Source organism: Trichechus manatus, unplaced genomic scaffold (genome assembly GCF_000243295.1).
Source record: "Trichechus manatus latirostris isolate Lorelei unplaced genomic scaffold, TriManLat1.0 scaffold00037, whole genome shotgun sequence".
In the NCBI taxonomy this organism is placed as follows: Eukaryota; Metazoa; Chordata; class Mammalia; order Sirenia; family Trichechidae; genus Trichechus; species Trichechus manatus.
This window is the reverse complement of record NW_004443973.1, coordinates 15,339,821-15,362,921: the sequence shown is the minus strand read 5'-3', so window position 1 is coordinate 15,362,921 and position 23,101 is coordinate 15,339,821. Positions and strand designations below refer to the sequence as shown.

The 23,101-nt window shown below is 38.8% G+C and overlaps 1 protein-coding gene across 3 annotated transcripts in view; it reads right to left on the bottom strand.

The window, feature by feature from the left end:
- Positions 1-361: 361 nt before the first annotated feature.
- Positions 362-23,101, bottom strand: part of ABCB11 (ATP binding cassette subfamily B member 11) — a 103,107-nt gene continuing 80,367 nt past the window's right edge. Inside the window, exons 19-28 of one of the 3 annotated variants that reach the window (XM_004375545.1) lie at positions 19,891-19,995; positions 19,640-19,801; positions 17,121-17,324; positions 15,548-15,789; positions 12,524-12,680; positions 10,929-11,126; positions 3,763-3,969; positions 2,741-2,743; positions 1,639-1,785; positions 406-606 (exon numbers count right to left, since the gene is read on the bottom strand). In XM_004375545.1, coding sequence (XP_004375602.1) covers positions 406-606; positions 1,639-1,785; positions 2,741-2,743; positions 3,763-3,969; positions 10,929-11,126; positions 12,524-12,680; positions 15,548-15,789; positions 17,121-17,324; positions 19,640-19,801; positions 19,891-19,995 — 1,626 coding nt within the window. Of the gene's footprint in view, positions 607-1,638; positions 1,786-2,740; positions 2,744-3,762; positions 3,970-10,928; positions 11,127-12,523; positions 12,681-15,547; positions 15,790-17,120; positions 17,325-19,639; positions 19,802-19,890; positions 19,996-23,101 lie in introns of all 3 variants that reach the window. The other 2 variants (XM_004375546.2, XM_004375544.1) reach the window with 2 other exon arrangements.

Below are 23,101 nucleotides of genomic sequence, written 5' to 3'. Positions count from 1 at the left end.
GCTAACTGAAAGGTTGCAGGTTCGAGTTGGAAGTACTTCTAAAAAAAAATCAGCCATTGAAAACCCTACGAAGCACAGCTCTACTCTGACACACATGGATTCATCATGGGTCAGAGTCAACTCAATGGCAACTGGTTTCCTGCATAGAGAAAGCACCAGGTAATGGTTGAACAACAGCTTTACACTGGATTTTCCCTTGCACTGACCTTATTTTCTTTCATTTTCTATACATGGACTTCTAAAACTGAATCATTATTGAAGGTCATTAACAATTAGCCTGAATTCCAGTCTATGACAATGGCTATGAAAGTAAAATATTAGCATTTCTCCTTAAAGGAAAGAAAAAAAAATCTACAGGAGTCCTGTAATTGGTGCATCACCTGCCCATGACACTTTTGAGTCAGGTCAACTGATGGGGGTTCCTGTGGTGACTAGATTGTAGTAGGCTCCATTCTGGGCCATCAATTCTTCATGGGTCCCCTTTTCAATCACTACCCCCTGTGACATGACAGCAATGATATCTGAGTTCTGGATGGTGGGTAAGCGATGAGCAATGACAATGCAGGTCCGACCCTCTCTGGCTTTGTCCAGGGCAATTTGCACAGTCTGCAAAGAGAAGATAGACCATTGCTGCAAATGAGCATGATTATCTCCCAGCCTTCCATCACAAGAGTTCAATATAATACCATCGAAGTCACAGTGCTAAAAAAAGCCCCATCATGGCAACCCAATGTGTTACAGAGTAGAACTCTACCGTGGGGTTTTCTTGACTGTAATCTTTACAGAAGCAGACTGTCAGCCTTTTTTCCATGGTGCTGCTGGGTGAGTTTGAACCACCAAGTCAACTTAGTAGTCAAGTAAAAACTGCTTGCACCACCCAAGGGCTCACAGTGCTGTACAGAGAGGTAAACCCAAAGACTCTCTATAAGAAAGAGGATTATGCAAGCATTTGCTCAATGCAATGCAGCAATGATTTAACTTGTAGTCCGCTGGCTGAGAAATTTCAGTGAAGCAAGAATAAACCAAACTGCAAGGTAGGTCACCATGTAATTTTACAATACTTGATAGTCTAGTTTGCTAAAATGAAATCAAGGAGGCAGTGTAGAGTGGCAGTTAAGTGGTCATTCCTGGTCTATTCTTCACCAAGGACATTTTGGTTCTCTACAAGATGGACTACTGATTTTTAAGGTGTTAGTTACTAAATGTTAAATTTTATCATTGTGTTTCACTCAATTACATCTCTTTTCATGTGTGCTGAACATCAGATATTGCCTCTTGTTTGTGTTGCCCACCTGCTCTGCCACATAACTTTAGAAATACAAAATAGGATGTGCCTGACACATAACCTAAGAATTATTTTACTTTAATTAATAAAGCTAATTAATTTCCCCTGAAAGAGAGTCACCTACCCCAAAGAACCTGAACAATAATTCTTATTTTAAAGTTTAAAATTTTTTTATTTGAAGCAATCATATTTTAAATCACTTTCTTAGATTATTGTCTTTTGGTTCCACGAAGTATTGCCAGTTTCTACTGTTAATGAATCAGAAAATTGAAAATAGTGCCATTTTTACAAGGACAAATATTATATCCAAAGACTCATTTATAATGATCTAAGGCTTTAGAAAATCTACATACCTTTTCACTTTCTGTGTCCAGGGCAGACGTGGCTTCATCTAGTAGCAAGATTTTAGGATCTCGTAGGATGGCCCGAGCAATAGCAATGCGTTGTTTCTCCCCTCGAGAGAGTTGAGACCCCTGAGCACCAACGTTAGTTTCATATTTCTGGAAAAAGTATAGTAAGTTTCAGAACCAGAGATAGCCATTTCTCCTGTGCCACATGGAGCCCACCTCAAGGAACCCTCTGTGAATTTAAACTATTTGTTGCTTTTTGAAATTGGGAATGGTATACGAGTCCTTCTATAAAAAATGTCAAATCCACTTAGGAATATGAGAAAAATATACAGTTTGTGAACTTTGGTGTTGGGAAACAAGCGGACTATATTTCCCTTTCTCTCCATTTCTGTTAGGTTTGTATTTTCGGTTACTTTCTCCCTGTGGCCAGTAAAGATCCCATATATGAGATTTTCTCTGATATAAGAATTGACCCACTCAGTGACTCTTGTCTGGAAGATCTTTCCAAGATGGTGATAATCCCAGGAATGGAAGAACCCTTTGAGAGATCTTCTAGACCATTCCCTCTTTGGGAAGGCTTCGTCCTAGAGCACAAGCCTGGGGTCGAATCTCTACTCTGCTGCTTACCAGCTGTCTGATCATGAACAAATTATTTCAATTTCTTTGAGCTGCAAGCTCATCTGAAAATTGCAGGTATTAATACCTAGTTCACAAATTTGTTCTGAAGTTTAGATGAAATTATAAAAGAAAGTCTCTAGCTAGATGCTTGGCATGGCTACATAAAAAATAGTTAACTTTCCTAGAGTCTTTACTATGTACTCGGAATTACGCTAACTATTCTAGCTGGGTTATCATTTCATATTCATAAAAACTATATTCTTTCTATTTTACAGATGATACAACTTGGGCAGAGAGAGAGAAGAAAATTTCTCAAGGACAGTCAAGTAATAAGCAGTGAAGATCAGATATAAATCCAGCTTTGTCTAGATTCTGCACCTTTGTCCTTGACCACTGTCCTACCTTGCCTCTACAATAAGATCTGTGTCCTTCTTCTGCTTTCCTTACTTCCTGACAAATTCTCCATAAGCCACATGAGACTCATGACAACCTCCTTTGTCCTTATGGAGAAAAAGTGCTTAGTGAAGGGTCTTATGGGCAAATCTGCATGAGAAAGAGGCAACAAATCAACTCCAATCCAATGTCTAGCACAAAATGAGTTGATGCTCAAGAAAAAACTTGTGGAATAGTGAACCTTCCGGGGGGCACACAAGCTTTGTTTTCAGCTCAGGATGCAGCAAAAAGTAATTTCCATGAGTTTGAGGATTAGGTTATCCAGATTGGAACCAAGCCAAGAGCTTAAGATTTGTGAGCCTTTGGAAAAAAAACAAACACAAGCACCACAAAGTCCACCACAAACACCACAACATTTATAAACATAATCACTTAAAAGAAAAATAATTTCACAGTGGTGTTCAAAAGAAGGGAGTGAAGAAAGTAAAAGGTGATAACTTGGCTCCTAAAATTTAGTTTCCATATCTTAATTTTCCTTGTGATCAACCACCAAGAGAGACTCTTGGTGGATGGAAAACTGTAGAGTCGATGCGGCTGTAAGTTTGGACTTGGCTTTGGAACAGTAAATATGTCAAGATGCAATGTACCCCATTCATACACAGTAGATGTTGCCAAGGAGTGCGAGAACGAGGATGACAATATTAACAGCAGCAGTTTTCACTGTGCGGCTATTATCTGTACTGTTTCATTTTATTTTATTTTTCAGATGAGATAGACTATATCTCAGAAAGGATAAGTTGTTGTCCCAGAGTTACACAGCTAGTAAAGTGGCAGAGCTGAGATTCAAACCTCAGGCATTTTCCACTATTCTAAGCTGAATTTCAGTGTAGTACTGTTTTATGTGCAATGACTTCCGTAGCATCCCTTGCATTCGACAGTTCAATACCTTCCAAAACTACAGAGTGAGTTGACGAAGGACATTTATTTTGCTTAAATGTCTAAGACAATCCCCGTGCACTGCCCTTGACCTCCCTGAGCCACAATCATGATGCTTTTGGTCATTCTACTTCTGCCCTTCCTTGTCTCCCTAGAGAATGACTCTGCCTTGATACTCACCTCTGGGAGGGACAGGACAAAGGTATGCAGCTGAGCCTGCTTTGCAGCTTCTATGACTCTTTCCATGGGAATTTCTTTGGTGTTGTCCCCATATTTGATATTGTCTGCTATGCTACCGGCAAACAACACTGGTTCCTGGGAAACAATTCCAATATTCGAGCGGAGGAACTGGATATTTACATTTTTGCTGTCATGGCCATCTATCATCTGCCAACAGGATGAGAACAAAGGGCATTATGTCTGATTTAGGAAATAATCTTCGAGTTATTATTCCCTCTCCTTGAGCAAACAGAATGTGAGCCAGCTAGATCTGGGCTCACAGGGGCTCACAAGGGCTCACAAGGACTCACAAGGACACATCAACTGGGCCCTGAGGTAAAAAGACAATAGCTAAGATAACCTTGGAAAACATCTTAAGAAAGTTTTCACAAAAGCCCATCAAACACAACACAAAAGTCTTTCCACTCTTATCTTTTTCTATTAGCATTTAGTGAATAGGAATTTGTTGGCCCAATGAAGACCGTCCTGATTCTCCTTACTGAAACCCCGTACCAATGATTGTTAAGAAAGATGATTCAAAATGTAATTTTACAATTTCTAGCCAATCAATGAAAAAGTGATGCTTTCAATGATTCTGCCCATTTTGTGATGTTGATATATACTGATGATTCTGTAACCTTCCTTGGATTCGGGCAGACATTCTAGCTCTGGCAGCATGCTTGTCTGCTTCCCACTTTTGTCCTTCTGAATATATGCCAAATAAAACTTTCTTTTTACTTTACTAAACTTTGTGATGTTTTCCCCCTACAACAGTTAATGGCTCACATTCTATATGCTCAAGGAGTGGGAATAATAACTCCAATATTTTTTCCTAAATCATGTCTGAGAATTCTAGCAATGAGGAAAGTCCATATTCCAGAGTTAAGTGCTATGCAAGATGTTTGTTTTGCTTAAGCGGCAATAACCCCAGGGCTCTGGAAAGTACGTGATGTTAGCTTTGACCTTTGGAGATGGGATCTGTCAAGAGTAGTATCAAAGGTAAGACTGGCCAGGCTATGATTTTGTTCATATTTTCCGAAACTTTAGCTCTACAGGTAGCACAAATGAAAAAGGCACTCAGGACAGCATTTAGTTTTTTAAAAAGTCTCCTCATACTTTGATGCAGTACACTCCCTACAAATATGCAGAATTGCTTCATTTGAAGACTCTGTGGGGATAACAATGCATCACGGACCAAGGCGTGGCAGTGGGAAGCACTGTATTCTCCCCTTTGAAAGCAGGGGCTCCTGAGTGTGGTTGTCAAAGAGCACATCCAGCCTCACTCCTCTGATTGATTACCAAACTTTTCTGTGGCTCTGGTTTTTCATGTGTTAAAAAAAAGAATAATAATAAGAGCAGCCATCCAACAGGTTGTTGTGAGGATTAGATAACTCTGGAGTCCCTGGGTGGCGCAAAAGGTTAAGCTCTTGGCTGCTAACTGAAAGGTTGGAGGTTCAAGTTCACCCAGAGGTGCCTCAGAAGAAAGGCCTGATGATCTACTTCTGTAAAATCAGCCATTGAAAACCCTATGAAACACATTCTGAAACACATAGCATCACCATGAATTGGAATCAACTCCAAAGCAACTGGTTTAGTAAAGCTCTGGGCACAGTGGCTGACGCCCAGTAAGCACTCAGTAAACATAAGTGTTTTTGTTATCCTGTTATAATAATAGCAACATACTGTGATTGAGTGGGGGATTAGAAAGTTAGACCCACTAGGCGGCAGTTGGATTAGAAAGTTAGACCCACTAGGTGGCAGTTGGGATCACAACTGCTCGTAGCCCCATGTGTTCCATCTAGTGTTAGACAAGGTCGGTTACATAGGTGAGTGCTCCCGCATTCTAGAGGGTGTTGGGAGAAAAAGCAGTGGTTCTCCATGGTGCTGACAAATCCAAATTGTCTGTGGAGATTGAAAGAAAGAAGTCCAGGTGGGATTCTGATTTAATAAATCAGATTTAATAAATACTTGAATTTAAGGAACATCAGATTTAATAAACATATGATGTCTGTGGTCAGGATTGAGAGCCAGCCAAGTGCTTTGTTCCAGATTCTATTTTTCTTAAATTGGGGTCTCCTAGTATGCTCACCTTGCTACTTTTTCTTTTCATACTATCATTTCTGACAAAAATCATACTTGCTTCTAAAAGTAGAGAGAGAAGTCTCTTCTTTCTCGATAACTAAAATACGTACCATATTATAACAAGTTTGTATAAAAAATGCAGCCATTTTCATTTTTATTGATTGATGGATAATAGATTAATGAATATTTAACTTAGGTTTTACCTGCATTTGACAAATTTAACCACACATCTCTCCCAAGGCGGCAGGAATAAATGTGTAAGAGTATGGGTTTTTGTTTTGTCTTGCTTTTTGTTACAAAGTATATTTGCTATTGCTTGTTTGAAATTTCTCCTAACCTCTGAAACAGTAGGGTTCAATAAAAACTGCAGCAAGACCCATCACACTGGCAGAGGCAAGCTATGTCTGCTGTCGTAGAATCAACACAAAGAAACTGCTAAGAGCTGTTGATTAGCCAAAACTTCCATTCCTGCCTTCTTGTCTGAGCTAGTCAGGGAAAATTCTAACCTCTGTGTATATGCCTAATGCCACAATTTACCATTGTCTATTTTCATGTTGTCACTAAGGGTTGCATTTGTTCACATAACATCCTCTTATACATATTTATAAGATACTTGCTAAGAACTAATGCTATGAAAAGAGGTTTCCTATGTAAAGTTATTGGACAATATAAGGATCAAGCCTGTTTCCTTAGTTTTATTAACATCATTCTTGGAATAACTGAGATACTAAAACCAAGTAAGAAAGAAATACATTTATTCACTTACTCAGTCAGCAAACATATTGAATTACCTGTCACAAAGGTACCATGCTAGGCACAGTCCGTGTGTCCACATATAAAGAAAACATAATCTCTGTTTCCAAGAAACTCATGGTTTAGTTAGGCAATTAAGTACAGGTACTCAAATATCTACCATTTAAACTGGTTCACTTAAGAGTCCTAGACTACACTATGTCTAACATAGTACTATAAAGTATTTGACTCTAAAGACAGTTAATTTCAGAAAAATATTATGTTAAATGGTTTGAACATATTACATTTTAGATGATTTCTGGGCAATGGAAAAAGCAAACACTATTAGGAAAAATATACATTATTACATTATTCAGAAGCTCTATCCTCATTGCAACAAAGTTTATACTATTCAGTGAAATCAGAAAGGCCCCTTTCAAAATATTAACCCAAAACCCATTACTATCGAGCTGATTCTGACTCATAGTGACCCCATAGGGTTTCCAAGGCTGTATATCTCTACGGAAGCAGACTGCCACATCTTTTCTCCCATGGAGCCACTGGTGGTTTTGAACTGCTGACCTTTTGGTTAGCAGTTGATTGTTTTTACCACAATCAATCAAATGTGGAGCAAAATAAAAAACATTTTCAGACTTAAGCCTCTGAACACTTTTGAGAAAACTACTTGAGGATGTGCTCCAAGAAAATAAGAGTGAAAGCCAAAATGAGGGTGAAAACAAAGAAAGAGGAAGGCATAGGAATTAGGAAATAATGGATCTAATCCAAGTAAACACTGAAGGAAACTCACAGGATAATAACTGTTCAGTAGGCTCAGATTAGTCCAGATGGTGGCAGAGATAAAGGAAAGAAGCAGGTCCCCCAAAATAGATGGCAAGATAGAGATGGTTGAAGAATGTAAATATTTTATAAAGGCAGAGAATGCAAGAAAAGAAAACTCCTATCAGAAAAATAATAAGAAAAAAATGTAATGATAATTTAGCTCACTACTTGACTCTGGGATGAACAGTTTACATAGTCATAATAAATAAGCTGTTAATTGATTTTCAGTGTTTAGAATCAACTTAAATTCAATGCATGAAAGATGATATTATAAGTATAAAGTGTTATTCTTTACGATAGTATAAAAGTATAGTTGTTAGAACTTAAGAGGTAAAAGGAGGGAGGAACAAGTGAAAATAAAGGTCGAATTGTTAATATTCTCATCCTGGAAAGTTGGAATTTAAGAGATATTATCTATGGCTGATGGAAAGAAATACTAAATTTGTATTAGTTAAATTTACAAATAGAGGAAATAAAAATATTGATATACGTATATGACAGGAGGTGGGTAAATGTATGGGGGAGTGATGAGCAAAAGTTAAATTTTCATCTCTTGGAAATAAGTCAACAAAGAGTCTAAATTTGTTAAATTATGAAACAGCAGCATAAGCATATTGTTTAGAGACGTGGAGGCAATCACTGGGAGCTCTAAAAGCAGAAGAAGTACTTAAAAATAGTTGCCTTCAATGAAAGAAAAGAATCACATGATCATCTCAATTGATGCAGAAAAGGCATTCGACAAAGTCCAACACCTGTTCCTAATGAAAACTCTCAAAAAAATAGGTATAGAAGGGAAATTTCTCAACATAATAAAGGACATCTATGCAAAACCAACAGCCAATGTCATTCTTAATGGAGAGAGGCTGAAAACGTTCCCCTTCAGAACAGGAACAAGACAAGGATGCCCTTTATCACCACTCCCATTTAACATTGTGCTGGAAGTCCTAGCTAGAGCAATAAGGCAAGCAAAAGAAATAAAGGGCATCCAAATTGGTAATGAAGAAGTTAAACTGTCCCCATTTGTGGATGATGTGATACTACACATAGAAAACCCAAAAGACTCTACAACAAAACTACTGGAACTAATAGAAAGATTCAGCAGAATAGCAGGATACAAGATAAACATACAAAAATCAGTTGGATTCCTATACAGCAATAAAGAGAATGATGAAAAGGAAATCGGGAAAACAACACAATTTTTAATAGCCCCTAAAAAAATAAAATAGGAATAAATCTAACCAGGTATGTAAAGACCTATACAAAGAAAACTACAAACATTACTGCAAGAAACCTAAAGAGATCTACATAAATGGAAAAACATACCATGCTTATGGATAGGTAGACTCAACATTGTGAAAATGACAATTCTACCCACAGCAATTTACAAATACAATGCAATCCCAATCCAAATACCAACAACATTCTTTAAAAAGATGGAAAAACTAATGATTAACTTTGTATTGAAGGGGAGGAAGCCCCAGATAAGTAAAGCACCATTGAAGAAGAACAGAGTAGGAGGACTTGCACTACCTGACCTCAGAATCTACTATACAGCTACGGTAGTCAAAACAGCCTGGTACTGGTACAAAAACAGACACATTGACCAATGGAACAGAATTGAGAACCCAGATGTAAATCTATCCACCTATGGTCACCTGATATTCGACAAGGGCCCAAAGCCCATCAAACAGGGAAAAGACAGTCTTTTTAACAAATGGTGCTGGCAAAACTGGATGTCCATCTGCAAAAAATGAAACAGGACCGTACTTCACACCATACACAAAAACTAATTCAAAAGGATCAAAGACTAAATATAAAACCAAAAACTATAAAGTTTATAGAGGAAAAAATAGGATCAACGCTAGAGGCCCTAATAACAGGCATTAACAGGATACAAACCATAATCAACAACACACAAACTCCGGAAGATAAGCTAGATAACTGGGATCTTCTAAAAATTAAACTCTTATGCTCATCAAAAGACTTCACCAGAAGAGTGAAAAGAGAACCTACAGACTGGGGGAAAAAATTTGGCTATTACAAATCAGACAAAGTTCTAACCTCTAAAAATCTACAGGAAAATCCAACACCTCTACAACAAAAAGACAAATAATCTAACTTAAAAAATGAGCAAAGGAAATGATAGACACTTCACCAAAGAAGAAATGCAAACGGCCAACAGACACATGAGAAAATGCCTGCAATCACTAGCCATTAGAGAAATGCAAATCAAAACCACAATGAGATAGCATCTCACCCTGGCATTACTGGTATGAATCAAAAAAACAGGAAATAACAAATGCTGGAGAGGCTGCAGGAGATTAGAACTCTTATGCACTGCTGGTGGGAATGCAAAATGATACTACCATTTTAGAAAATGATATGGCGCTTCCTTAGAAAGCTAGAAATAGAAATACCACATGATCCAGCAATTCCACTCCTAGCAATATAGCCTAGAGAAGTAAGAGCCATCACACAAATAGACATATGCACACCCATGTTCACTGCAGCATTGTTCACAATAGCAAAAAGATGGAAACAACCTAGATGCTCATCAACAGAAGAATGGATAAACAAACTATGGTACATACACACAATGGAGTATTACACAACAATAAAGAACAACAATGAATCTGTGAAGCATCTCATAACATTGATGAACCTGGAGGGCATTATGCTGAGTGAAATAAGTTGATCACGAAAGGACAAATATTGTATGAGACCACTACTGTAAAAACTCATGAAAAGATTTACAGACAATAAATAAATTAATTAACTAAAAAAAAATAGTTGCCTTTGAGCAGAGAAATTGAGGGAGAGGGTGGCTGTGTGGAGCAGAAGGTTGCTTTTCATTACAAAACTTTCTTTACTATTTGACTTTATCATCCTCTGCATGCATTACTTTGAAAAAAAAAGAAAAGGAAAGCTGTAAAAAATAAGCAACAAAAAAAATCCACTAATTTTTCAGATATCCCTGCCAAAGCTTTCTGGTGCATGATGATCAGTTTGAGTTCCTTCTTTTATTTAGACTTAAGCTTCTTGAATCAAAATTGTCTCAGATTTTCATGCAAAGTCCCCTTTCTTGCTCGTTTATCATTGTGTTCCTTATCACCCCCCTACTTTCTCCATTCCTGGTTATTAGTTTCCTGATTAGTCTGCACTTTCTGCTCCATTTACTGGTAAGCGAATGCTTCTGTTAAATACACTCATTTCCAGCTTCACAGTGTGCCCGGTTGTCTTTGCCTAACTGTGGTCAGCTGGCCATCTGTAACTGGGAAGAATTGGATGTTAGAAACTGTGAGGTAGGATCAGGTCAACCAGCAAATCAGTGGGACAGGAAAACATCTAAGGGGTAAGTGTCCAAGGCAAGCACTTTGAAGTGAGTCTGGCAAGGCACAATCTTGAAGACCAGTTTTGGCAGTTGGAGATATTCTGCAGAAAGCAAAATTCACAAAAATATTTGCATTGCTTACCACCTTCCCTTTGTCAGGATCATAGAAACGTTCCAACAGCTGAATACTGGTGCTTTTACCACATCCACTGCTTCCAACAAATGCCAGGGTCTGCCCTGGACTGACAGACACTGAGAGACCATTCAGAACTTGTACATCAGGCCGAGAAGGATACGTAAATGTGCAGTCAACAAAGTCAATTTTCCCCTGGAAGTTGTCCTGTGGAAGGAGGATTGGAATTACATACACTCCTACTGGGGACTAGAATATGGACAATGCACCTAAATGTAAGTTTTAAACCCCTGATTAAGTTAACTGTCAACACTATGCGTTATGGATTGAATTGTATTCCTTCCAAATATGTACTGAAGTCCTGGCCCTTGTACCTGTGGATGTGATCCTGCTTAAAAATAGCATTTTTTATTTAGCTCAGGATCTTCAAGGATTGCCAGCTAGTATAAGCTGAAGTAGAATAAAGGCATCCCCATGCCCTAAATTTAGACTTCTAGCCTCCTGAACTGTGAGAAAATCAATTTCTGTTCTTTAAAACTACCCACTTGTAGTATTTTTTGTTATGGCAGCACTAGGTAACTGAGACACCATACTATCATACTGTGTAGAGACAGCAATTTAATGAAATGGCATTTGATTCCCTATTCTAGCAGGTGTAAAGGGAAACTTGAGCAGTGAAATTAAAGAAATTGGATCTCTTATTCCCGTTCTAACCTAAGAGAATTTCTTTGTCATCCGGAATGGAAAGGAACATCTCGAAGACATTATCACATCACAGAAACCAGCAACTGCCCAAACCCCTACAGCTCTGATGCCCAAAAGCCTTAAAATAAAGCCATTGCCCTTGAAATGACTTAGAGACAAAGTTAGTTGAGCTCTGTAATGCAAAGGTGAATACCTTTCAACTGCATGTTGCTATGCTTAAAAATGGTCTGAATTATGAACTCTAGAAATGGACAGATTTTGAGTAGACCACAAAGAGACTTTACTTTTATTGAGCTGAAGGAGAAACAGGTAATTTGACCAATTAAAAAGATTTCTGAATTTAGCTTAGCTTTATTAGGGTTCAGCTATTTTTGTGCTCTTGACCCTACTGAGATTTTAAAAAATGGTCAGGAAAGATGAAACAATACCTCTGAAGACTATCAATTAGAAGAAAAGATATTTTGTTGAGATCAAATTTATTTTCTGGGAGACCGCATGAACCTAGATAAGCGTGAACCAAATCAATATCACTGGACAGGAAAAACTGGTATTTCTACATTCCACACCACATCAGTAGAAATGGTGGTTGGGTAGGGCCAAAAGACATCTGGCTCCATTCACTCTGGAACTAAGTGTTTTGTATTACACAGAATTTAGCATTCATTGGATATCATTGCCTTATTCAAATGGCAGCTTTATGAATAATTATTGGTGCTAATTTACTTCAGTCCTTTACATATATAAACCTACTGTCTGTCCATTCCAAGTGCATATGAATGAACCTGTATACTGCAGGAATTTCAAAGCTAAGTGGAATTTTATGAACAGCCCCAATGACTGTTCTGCGCACACACACCCCTCCCCTTGCCCCTTCCCACTGCTTCCACCATAGTACTTACCCACTTTTCACCTGCACTACTGTATACATTGATTGGGGGTTGCCGGTCCAGCAGTTGAAAAAAGCGTGCAGCTGATATTTTAGCCTTGGCATAGCTTGGCGTGTAAGAGGAGGCTCTTCCAAGAGCCATCCCACTCAGGACAAACACAGAAATCACCCTGCAATTGGAAGGACACCCAGGTAGGGAAGGGTGAGGTGTGGTTGGTGTGATGGCCTAAGAGACAGGAGTTTGGGGTCCTAGCCCTGGTTCTGCTAGGAAAGAACTGAGTAACTTTGGCAGGCCATTTCCACTCTCTGAGCCTTACCTGGGAAAGTGAGTGTTGTAAAGACGAGCAGTTTTCAAATTGTATTCTATGCAAGAAGGGTGAGGGGAGGACTGGACAAGTGGGGCTCAGACCTCCAAACCCTGCTTCAGCCACTTTTTAAGAAAATTAAAACACACAATACACACAAACAAGAATTCTGAAAACAAAACAGAAGGAGCTTGAAAAATCATTAGATTGGGTGGTTTTCTTACAATTCTAGCATTCTCTAAATCTATGCTAAATGTGTAAAAGATAATAATTGGTGATGTAAGCATCAATTCTGTAGCAAACATGGCATATAAATTATGCTTCAGACTGCATGAGAAAGACATGCTTACCTGTTCCTTTCTACTTGTCCCAGCTTCTAGCTGTATTCAATATGCATTGAATGAATGAACAAATGAATGAGTGAATATATGAATGATAAACATGATGCTAGATAGCTCTGCTGCTGTACAGGCCATGATATGAGGAGAGCCCCCTGGAGTTGTCCACCTGCACAACCCTTCACAGAGGGCCTATCTCTCGTGAGGAGGGGAGGTCTTTGTGTGTCTTACTGCTCAGATTCTTAGCAGAAATTGTTTTAGTTCAGGGGTTGCAAATTCAAATCTCTCTGGGAGCCTGGTCAGGAGATTAAAGGAATGAAAAGCACTTGGAATAAAACAGGAAATGGCAGAGGAAGATCTTCCAGTTTAAAAAAAGAAACCAGAAATTGGGAGTTTTCTGCAAAGTCTCCCAATTTTTACATGCTGGCAAATAATTTCTTAAGATACCTTACATAAACTAAATAAAACCAAGTCAACAGTTAGCGATTGCTGATTTGAATTAGCAGCTTTAAATACACAAAGATTCAGAAAAGAGACTTTCCAGGTTGGGGTGGGTGTAGCGGGACGGGAGAGAAATATGGAAGAAAGATAGAAGGTAAGAAGGCATAATCCATAGTTTGAGGATGAAACCTGGAAGAACAGATTCTTATTGGGACTGTTTTTCCTAATACCCTCAAGGCTTTCTCAGATTGTCCTCCTCCCCTCACCCATACACTTGCATCCCCAGCTCTGGCACCCTTATGCTATCACCTCTGGAAATGTGAGAAACTGGACTACAAGCTAATCTTGTAGAATAGGAGGTTCTGGTTATAACAAAGGAACATAATTCCTTTGTACTGGTCTTTGCTGTCTCTACCTATGAGGACTCAGCTGGAAATATGCCCTTTTTGCAAGAGAGGAGTAGAGTTCAAATAGGGTAGTTCTATGAACCACCTGGAGTCCCTGGGTGATGCAAGTATTTAATGCACTTGGCTGCTAACCAAAAGGTTGGAGGTTTGACTCCACCCAGAGGCACCTCAAAAGAAAGACCTGGCCATCTTCTTCCCAAAAATCAGCCATGGGAAACTCTGTGGAGCACAGTTCTACTCTGACACACATGAGGTCACCATGAATCAAAATTGGCTCAACAGTAACTGGTTGTTTTATGAATCATCTAATTCAAGGCTTCCGCCTTCAGTATAGATTACACCTCAATGTAAGAAAAACAAAAATCCTCACAACTGGACTAATAAGCAGCATCACAATAAACACAGAAAAGACTGAAGTTGTCAAAGATTTCATTTTACTTGGATCCACGATCAATGCCCATGGAAGCAGCAGTCAAGAAATCAAATAATGTATTGCATTGGGCAAATCTCCTGCAAAAGACATCTTTAAAGTGTTAAAAAGCAAAGATGCCACCTTGAGGACCAAGGTTTGCCTGACCCAAGCCATACTGTTTTCAGTTTCCTCAGATGCATGTGAAAGCTGGACAGTGAATAAGGAAGACTGAAGAAGAATTGATGCATTTGAATTACGGTGTTGGCAAAGAATATTGAATATACCATGGACTGTCAGGAGTACAGCCAAAATGCTCCGTTGAAGTAAGAATGGTGAGATTTTGTCTCACGCACTTTGGACATGTTATCAGGAGGGATCAGTCCCTGGAGAAGGACATCATGCTTGGTAAAGTAGAGGGTCATTGAAAAAGAAGAAGACCCTCAAGGAGATGGATTGACACAGTGGCTGCAACAGTGGGCTCAAACATAGCAACGATTGTGAGAATGGTGCAGGACTGGGCAGTGTTTTGTTCTGTTGTACATAGGGTTGTTATGAGTTGGAACCAACTCGACCACACCTAACAACAACAGTAACATCACTGTATATGCACTCCTTTGCAATGTGACTTTTTCACTCCTCTCATCAAGAGGGGAAGAACATTTCTGTATTCTTTAAATCTAGGCTTTGGTCATAAGGCTTTCATTCGCCAATGAGACAATAGAAAATGTGAAGCATGCAGAGACATGGAAAGTGCTTATACACTGGGGCTTGCCTTCGAACCCTGAGACCATAATTGGAAGAAACCACATTCATTTTCTAGAGAGACTCCATGGAGACAGAAGTCCAGCGTTCTCAGCCATTCCTGCATCCCAGCTGAGGTCCCAGACTTTCCAACTCAGCTCTGACTAAGTTGTCCAGACAAGAAGAACTACCCCACCAACCCATAAAATCATGAGAAATAATAAACCCCAGTTGTTTTAAGACACCAAGTTTGGGATAGTTTGTTAAGGGCAGCAAAAGCTAATTGGTAGAACCCAGTGATCAAGTAGATGGTGCAGAATGGAGCAACTAACAATGACAACAACTCCTTCTTAGAGTGTTGATCTTTTATGACTTTGGCCACATAGTCCTCACCTGAACACATAGCTGAAGTGCAGTCCCTCATAGAAGATCAAGTAACCTCCATATCGGTAGGACACAGAAGTAGCAATAAATGTTATGCTCTGGGAAAAAGCAAAGCAGAAGCTGTATATATTCGCCTTTTGAATGGCCGCCTTGAATGGCTTCTCCAGCGCAGCCTCATACACTTCAGTAAACCACCTCTCCTTCCCAATACCAGCAATAGTGCGGATATTACCGAGGGCTTCGTTTGTAATCTAAGGAATGAAAAAGAGTTTTGGGAATAAGAAGACAGAAATAACTCCTTTCATGACATTTCAGCTACTACATGGGGTGGAACAGGTACAAATGGTAGAATGTAGTACAAATCAGAGATGGGTGTACCAAGTGGAGACATAAACAGGTAGCTAGAAATCAACCCAACTGTACCAAAAGGTTGAAGGTTCAAGTCCATTCAGAGGCATCTTGAAAGAAAGGCCTGGCGATCTACTTCTAAAAAATCAGCCATTGAAAACCCTTTGACACACATGGTGTTGCCATGAGTCAGAGTCATCTTGACAGCATCTAGAACTGAACAGTTATACTTGAAAGCTTTTCAGTTTCTTTGCTGATCCATTTGAAGTGTCTAAAATGACATCTAATTTGTAGGCTGTCCTCTGAGAGAAAAGATTTAATATCAGATTCTGTTTTCTTAAAAAACTTAATCTCATAAAATATTATACAAAATAACTTAAAATTATATATAACATTTTTCTTTTAATCTATACTGTGAATTTGAGTTTCTTTGAATCCCCACCCTACGATAAAGAAGCGTTGCTTCTGAATTAGGGTCCTTCCCTAAAAAGGACACAAAGGCGGGCATATATAATCCTTTTGGCTTCTGCCTACTTATGCAGAAATAAAGTGTTCAAATTTCCTCTCTTGAAAGAGACAAAACCTGGACTATAGTGAATTTGTTGAAAGAGTGAGTGTGTGTATAAGTGTGTGTGCACATGATTTCTTAAACATGATAAATATCTATGTTCCCACCCTCTCATTTATCTCAATAACCCAGATATTAGTTAGGTCGCACTTTGAAAATGTATAGCTGAAACCTACGTGTATTCAAGATCCAACTGTAGCTCCTGATTCTGTTTGGGAAAGACATTTATCACAAGGCTAGCAGACACTATAAAGTGTGAAAATTAAAAGTGTGTGCCATTAAAAAGTGAAGCGCTACTCTCTGAATCAACATGGACAGCATGATTCAGCTAAAATGTTAAGCTGAAAAAAACTAACAGACTGAAAACTGAGCTATCCATTCTTACAGATAAGAATATGCCAAAAAGGGACATGAGGGGAAAAAAAATTTGAGAAAAAAAAAAAAGAACATCTAGCCCTCTGTATTTACTCCACTCCTAGCACTAGCGCTTGACTGTTCCAGCCTTCGGGCCTTGGCACACAGGAGGAGGGTTAGTTGGAGGTTTCTAACCAGTGAATATTTGTAGGCTAACGGCTTCCTCAAGTCTCTTTGCACTACTTCATTTTAACAGTCTGTCTGACAGCCACTCAGCCTTGAGCAGTCTGGAAATTAGGTCTGTAAGATTACCTGTCCTGCAGTCTCTAGAGCTTCCTTGTCTCGTGAGGCAAATCTCGTCAACATTTTGGTCTGTATAGCTCCTGATAAAGCCAAGAAGGGGAAGAAGCACATAACGACCAAGCTTAGCTTCCAGCAGAATAAGAAGGCAACAATCATGGACACAGTGATGTTAGTGAAGGAATTGACAATCATCCCAATTTGAGGGCCGGCAGCCTGCAAACCAAAAGCAAAATAAACTAATCTCACACACCCAGACTCTTGTACCAAAGAGTGCCTTTGCAGAGGTGCCTCAGCTCATGAATACCATTATTGTAAAAAGTCTATTTCATGCCAGAAAGATTCGTTATTTTAAATGATAAAATCCCCTAAACTGGAATAATTTAAAGTCAGGATGAATAAAAGTCAATTTAATTCCCAACTTTCAGGAGCTCATCTATTGACTAATCTCACTTAATGGGTGTCAGAGCTAGACCAACACATGTGAGCAGCCCTACGCATGGGATAGGAGTCCCTGGGTGGTGCAAGCAATTAAGCACTTGGCTACTAGCAAAAGGTTGGCAGTTCAAATCTACCCAGAGGTGCCTTGGAAGAAAGGCCTGGTGAATTATTTCCAAAATATCACACCCATTGAAAACTCTATGGTGCACAGTTCTATTCTGAAACACAAGGGGTTGCCATAAACCACAATTAACTTGCTGACAACGATTTTTTTGGTTCAAGTGTGGCCTGCATATGTGTCAAACGCCTATACATTTTGTTGCTTGAAAATAACCAGGCATTGGGTTTATGGCAATATTACTTATTATTAGGTGAAGATTAATGCTTGCTCTATAATTATAATTTTTGAAGTTGATGTAAGACTGTTACAAAGTACCATTTGATCATCATTGAAGTTAATACGTTCATTGGAACAAAGTCACATGCTGACTTAATATATAGCTGCTTATTTAGTCAATGTAGATGGATAAAATGGATTTAGTGCCAATATAGGTGGTGATCAGACCTCTGTGGTAATTATTATCTAATCAAAAGTATGCAGTGGTTGCCAAGTCTTCATTTTAGTTGCTGTTATGCAGATGTGACCAGTGGTTGGTGCAATGTATATAGGAAACATTTGGGTAAGTACAACTACATGACTTTTTGTCAAACTCTGCAGGGACTTCAACATTATTTAAGGCAAACAGTGTAAAAAAACAAAAGATAAGCTTTTAGATCCATTAATTTTATGGTTATATTTAAGTAAATTAATAGAAATTTTAGCCATTAGGTGTTGGATAGTAGTACTATGCAAGAATAATCTGCGTCTTTATACTGTATTGAAGACTCGAATGGAATATAAACTGTGAGCTCCAAAGATTCCCGTGTGTTGGCACTAACTCCCTTGGAGAGAGGAGTAAAAGGCAAATTAAGAATTTCTTGTTGTCAAGGACTGTCAGGCATTACAACCTGCTTGAAAAGCAGCTATGCAGTTTTTCTTTGAGATATCATTACTTTCCAAATATCAACCTCACTAATAATAACGAAAATGCAAATTAAAACAATGAGATACCATTTTCCACTCATCAATTCAGCAAAAACTAACATGAACGAATACCTCCTCTATTTATGAGAACGAGAAGTAATTGACACTCAAGAAGAAAGACCATGTGAGGAACTGTCTACCGGCCAAAGAATGCCAAGGAACACTTGAAGCCACTGACAAGGAGGGCCCCTCCCCTAGAGCTGATTGTCTAATTTAGACTTTTAGCCTCCCAAACTGTGAGACAATACACTTCTGTTCTTTAAAGCCACCAACTTGTAGTATCTTTTGTTACAGCAGCACTAGAAAACTAAGACACATAGATAGTGACTAAAAGTATTGGAGGCAAATTTGACTTTCGTCAATTTAATCTAAACACCTGGTTTTGTAAAAGTTGTAGCCTCATCTTATACATATGTGTAAGTCGCTTGAACAAGGCTGCATGTTCTGGGTTTAGAAATCACAGCTTTGTCTCTCTTAGAAAGACAGCTCTCTGAAGCCTTCAAGATTCTAAACAACCACCATTTATTTCTTTCCCTCAGTTTCCTCACTGAGCAGGCTCTTAGCAGAGGCTGCTCAGAACAGCTTCTCTTTTTCTAAGACTAACTACTCTGGGCACCAGAGCGAGTGAGGAAGGTTTTCTTCCATAAGCCCTTTGATTACACCATTTAGGGGAACTTCTGAGTCTAGTTGCATCCGAGCCTCTGGGCCTCTAAACGATCTAAGAAATGAGTCTCAGGAAAGTCCTTCTCAGTTGCTAGACTCAGATGAAATACAAAAACCTGACAAATTTTGAAGCATGCCATAACATTGATTCTAGGCACTTCCTAAGAGACACTGTGCTGGAGCTGCTGTTTGTCAACATGGAAATGGTAGGAAATGTGGCTCTGGGATACCGCAATCCCACTAGTTCCTAGTCCATAGGAAACACAGCGGTGATCATCAGAATTTTCAAAGGAAAGAATTTCTAGTCCAGTTAATACTCCCCAGCTCCTCCCCCATAGCTTACCCCTTGAACTTGGGAAGCATCTGTAGCGAGCCTTGTTGTCAGTGCTCCAGGGCTATTTCTGAGGTCTTCAAACCAGCCAATTTCTTGCCCTAATATTGCCTTGAAACCAAATTTACGTAGCCTTTTTGTGAGGAGCTCCCCTGATTTTGCAAATGTATATCCCTAAAACATGAAGAAGGAGTCTTTAGTTACATTTTAACATGAAAAGGGGGAAACAGCTAAATTACTTACTTAAAAATAAAATTCCTTACCTGCAAAGTTTGGGTGAAAAAGGATGCAACGCCCACTACTACAAAGAGTAGGCACACACCATTGATCTGTGACCTTTGCTCCTCTTTATCAGGAATTGAAAAAATCTTTGAGAGATAATAAGTAAGAAAGCAACTTCATTATTACAAACAATAGCAAAATAAATAAATTTAAATGTGTTTAAGAGAAAGTTCTCTTATGCAACCAGGTTAAAAAATAGTTTCACTTTAAATATGCTAGTAATTAATCCAAAGTTAGCTATGAATAATATGATGAAGATGATGATGACATAGTTGTCCCCTGTGGGTCCAAAAACCTGGTGAATAAAAACCAATGGGGAAGACTTACAGAATTTTGTCTTTACCTGATTTAGGCAATTGTATTGACTTTTTTTTTTTTTTCTTTTTTGGACACAGATGAAAAAGATGAAATTCTTTAAATTCATTATGTAATGAGTCAGAGAAGGGAGGAAGGAAAGAAGGAAGAATGGGAGGGAGAGGGAGAAAAATATTTGAGAAACTGATAATGCTAATTGGGACAATGACTCTAAGTTTTATTATGGCCTCTGTATGTCTCAGCTAATAGGTACGGGAGATGATTTTCACACTCAGGTACCTTGCCTGGTATTAGTTTTATAGATTTCATATATGACAAATGATGTCACAATTACAAAAGCAACTGGCCATCAAGGCATAGACAGACTAATTGGTTTAGGAGAGAATACAGTCACCATCCGCCTGAGACTGACGTTGTTGCCTCTAAATTACCAGAAGCTGAGAACATTTCCCCCAAAAAGATGGAAATTGTGAGTGGGGTTTTTAGTCTATGATAAATAGTAATCTATACTCAGAAGTATATTCTGAACTCACATACGTTCATTCAAGTGAGGACCAAGCTATTGCAATCTTAAGAAAGTAGAAAGAACAGCCACATATTCCAATGACAGTGCCCTTCAATGAAATGTGTTTTAGGTACGACAAAACCTTCCTAATTCAGACTAAGTGAGAGTTCAAGAACATTATGTGTTACAGAAAGGTGGCATAGTGGTTAAGCGCTCAGCTGCTAATCAAAAGGTCAGCAGTTCGAACCTACCAGCCGCTCCATGGGAGAAAGATGTGGCAGCATGCTTCTGTGTAGATTTACAGCCTTGGAAACCCTATGGGGTGGTTCTACTCTGTCCTATAGGGTGTTTTACAGAGCTGTACAATAAATCCTTATTTACTACTCTGAATGAATTTGAGCAAATGGAGCAGTTGCTCAAAGGAAACTCATTTATTCAATACATCTTTATCGAGTGCCTATTTGCTAAATAGCTCTCCTGAAAACAATTTATACTATCCCATTAACAAATCCTTTTTTGTAAAGCAAAAGCAACCTGTGAAAATGATCACAATTCCATGGAAAACTTGGCAACAGACACTGGAGAAGTTTGCACAACATGATTACTGTAATTGGTGCCACTGAATTGTACATGTAAAAAATGCTGAAATGGAAAATGTTGTATATAATATGAATTTTTATAATAATAAAAAAAATTATCCCTATCTCAAACTGAGGAAAGGGGCTCTGGATTAATGAGATTTTACTATTTCTTGGACAAAAAATTTCTAGGGCCCTCACAGCTCCTAGGAGCCCTGGAAGTGCAGTAGTTAAGAGCTATGGCTGCTAACCAAAACGTCGACAGTTCAGTTCCACCAACTGCTCCTTGGAAACCCTACGGGGCAGTTCTACTCTGTCCTACAGAGTCACTGTGAGTCAGAATCAACTTGATGGCAACAGGTTTGGTCTTTGGTTTTGGTTTCACAGCTCCTAATACAGGTGAAAGTGGGTTCAAAAGACACCACAGTAATTTTCCCCAACATAGTATAACCCACAAGTTTACTTCCCAGAGCTTACAAAATCAGGGATTTAAAAATATATTTCATTTTGATTTTTAAAATCACTATACAAATGCCTTAAAAACTCAAACCCTTATGCCATAATTCCCATTCCTCAGTAAGGTCACCTTTATAAACATGGATTATTAGAACTATGTTGTTATTGTTAGGTACTGGCATGTCAGTTCAGACTCATAGTGACCCTATGTATAACAGAATGAAACACTGCCCAGTCCCGCACCATCCTCACAATTGTTGTTATGCTGGAGCCTATTGTTGCAGCCATCTCGTTGAGTGTCTTCCTCTTTTTCGCTGACCCTCCACTTTACCAAGCATGATGCCGTCTCCAGGAGCTGATCCCTCCTGATAACACATCCAAAGTATGTGAGATGTGGTCTCGCCATCCTTGCTTCTAAGAAGCATCCTGGTTGTACTTCTTCCAAGACAGATTTGTTTATTCTTTTGGCAGTCCATGGTATATTCAATATTCTTCGCCAACACTGCAATTCAAAGGCGTCAATTCTTCTTTGGTTTTCCTTATTCATAGTCCAGCTTTCGCATGCATATGAGGCGATTGAAAATACTATGGCTTGGGTCAGGCATACCTTAGTCTTCAAGTGACATCTTTGCTTTTCAACACTTTAAAGAGGTCTTTTGCAGCAGGATACTGCATGCTTAAAGTCAGGAAAGGTGTGCATCACGGTTGTATCCTTTCACCATACCTATTCAATCTACATGCTGAGCAAATAGTCCAAGAATCTAGACTATATGAAGAAGAACGGGGCATCAGGATTGGAGGAAGACTCATTAACAACTTGCATTATGCAGATGACACAACCTTGCTTGCTGAAAGTGAAGAAGACTTAAAGCACTTACTGACGAAGATCAAAAACCACAGCCTTCGGTATGGATTAGACCTCCACATAAAAAAAAACAAAAATCCTCACGACTGGACCAATAAGCAACATTATAATAAACGGAGAAAAGATTGAAGTTGTCAAGGATTTCATTTTACTTGGATCCACCATCAACACCCATGGAAGCAGCAGTCAAGAAATTGAAAGAAATTAGAACTATAGATTAGTCAATTTACTCTTGTTTTATACATAAGAAACTAAAGTCTATCTAGCGCAATTTACATAACACAGTTTATAAAGACAATGTTCTACATTCTACCTTGGTGAGTAGCGTCTGGGGTCTTAAAAGCCTGTGAGAAGCCATCTAAGATACTCCACTGGTCTCACCTCTTTGGGAGCAAGGGAGAATAAAGAGAACAGGATACAAGGAAAAGATTAGTCCGAAGGACTAATGGACCACAACTACCATGGCCTCCACC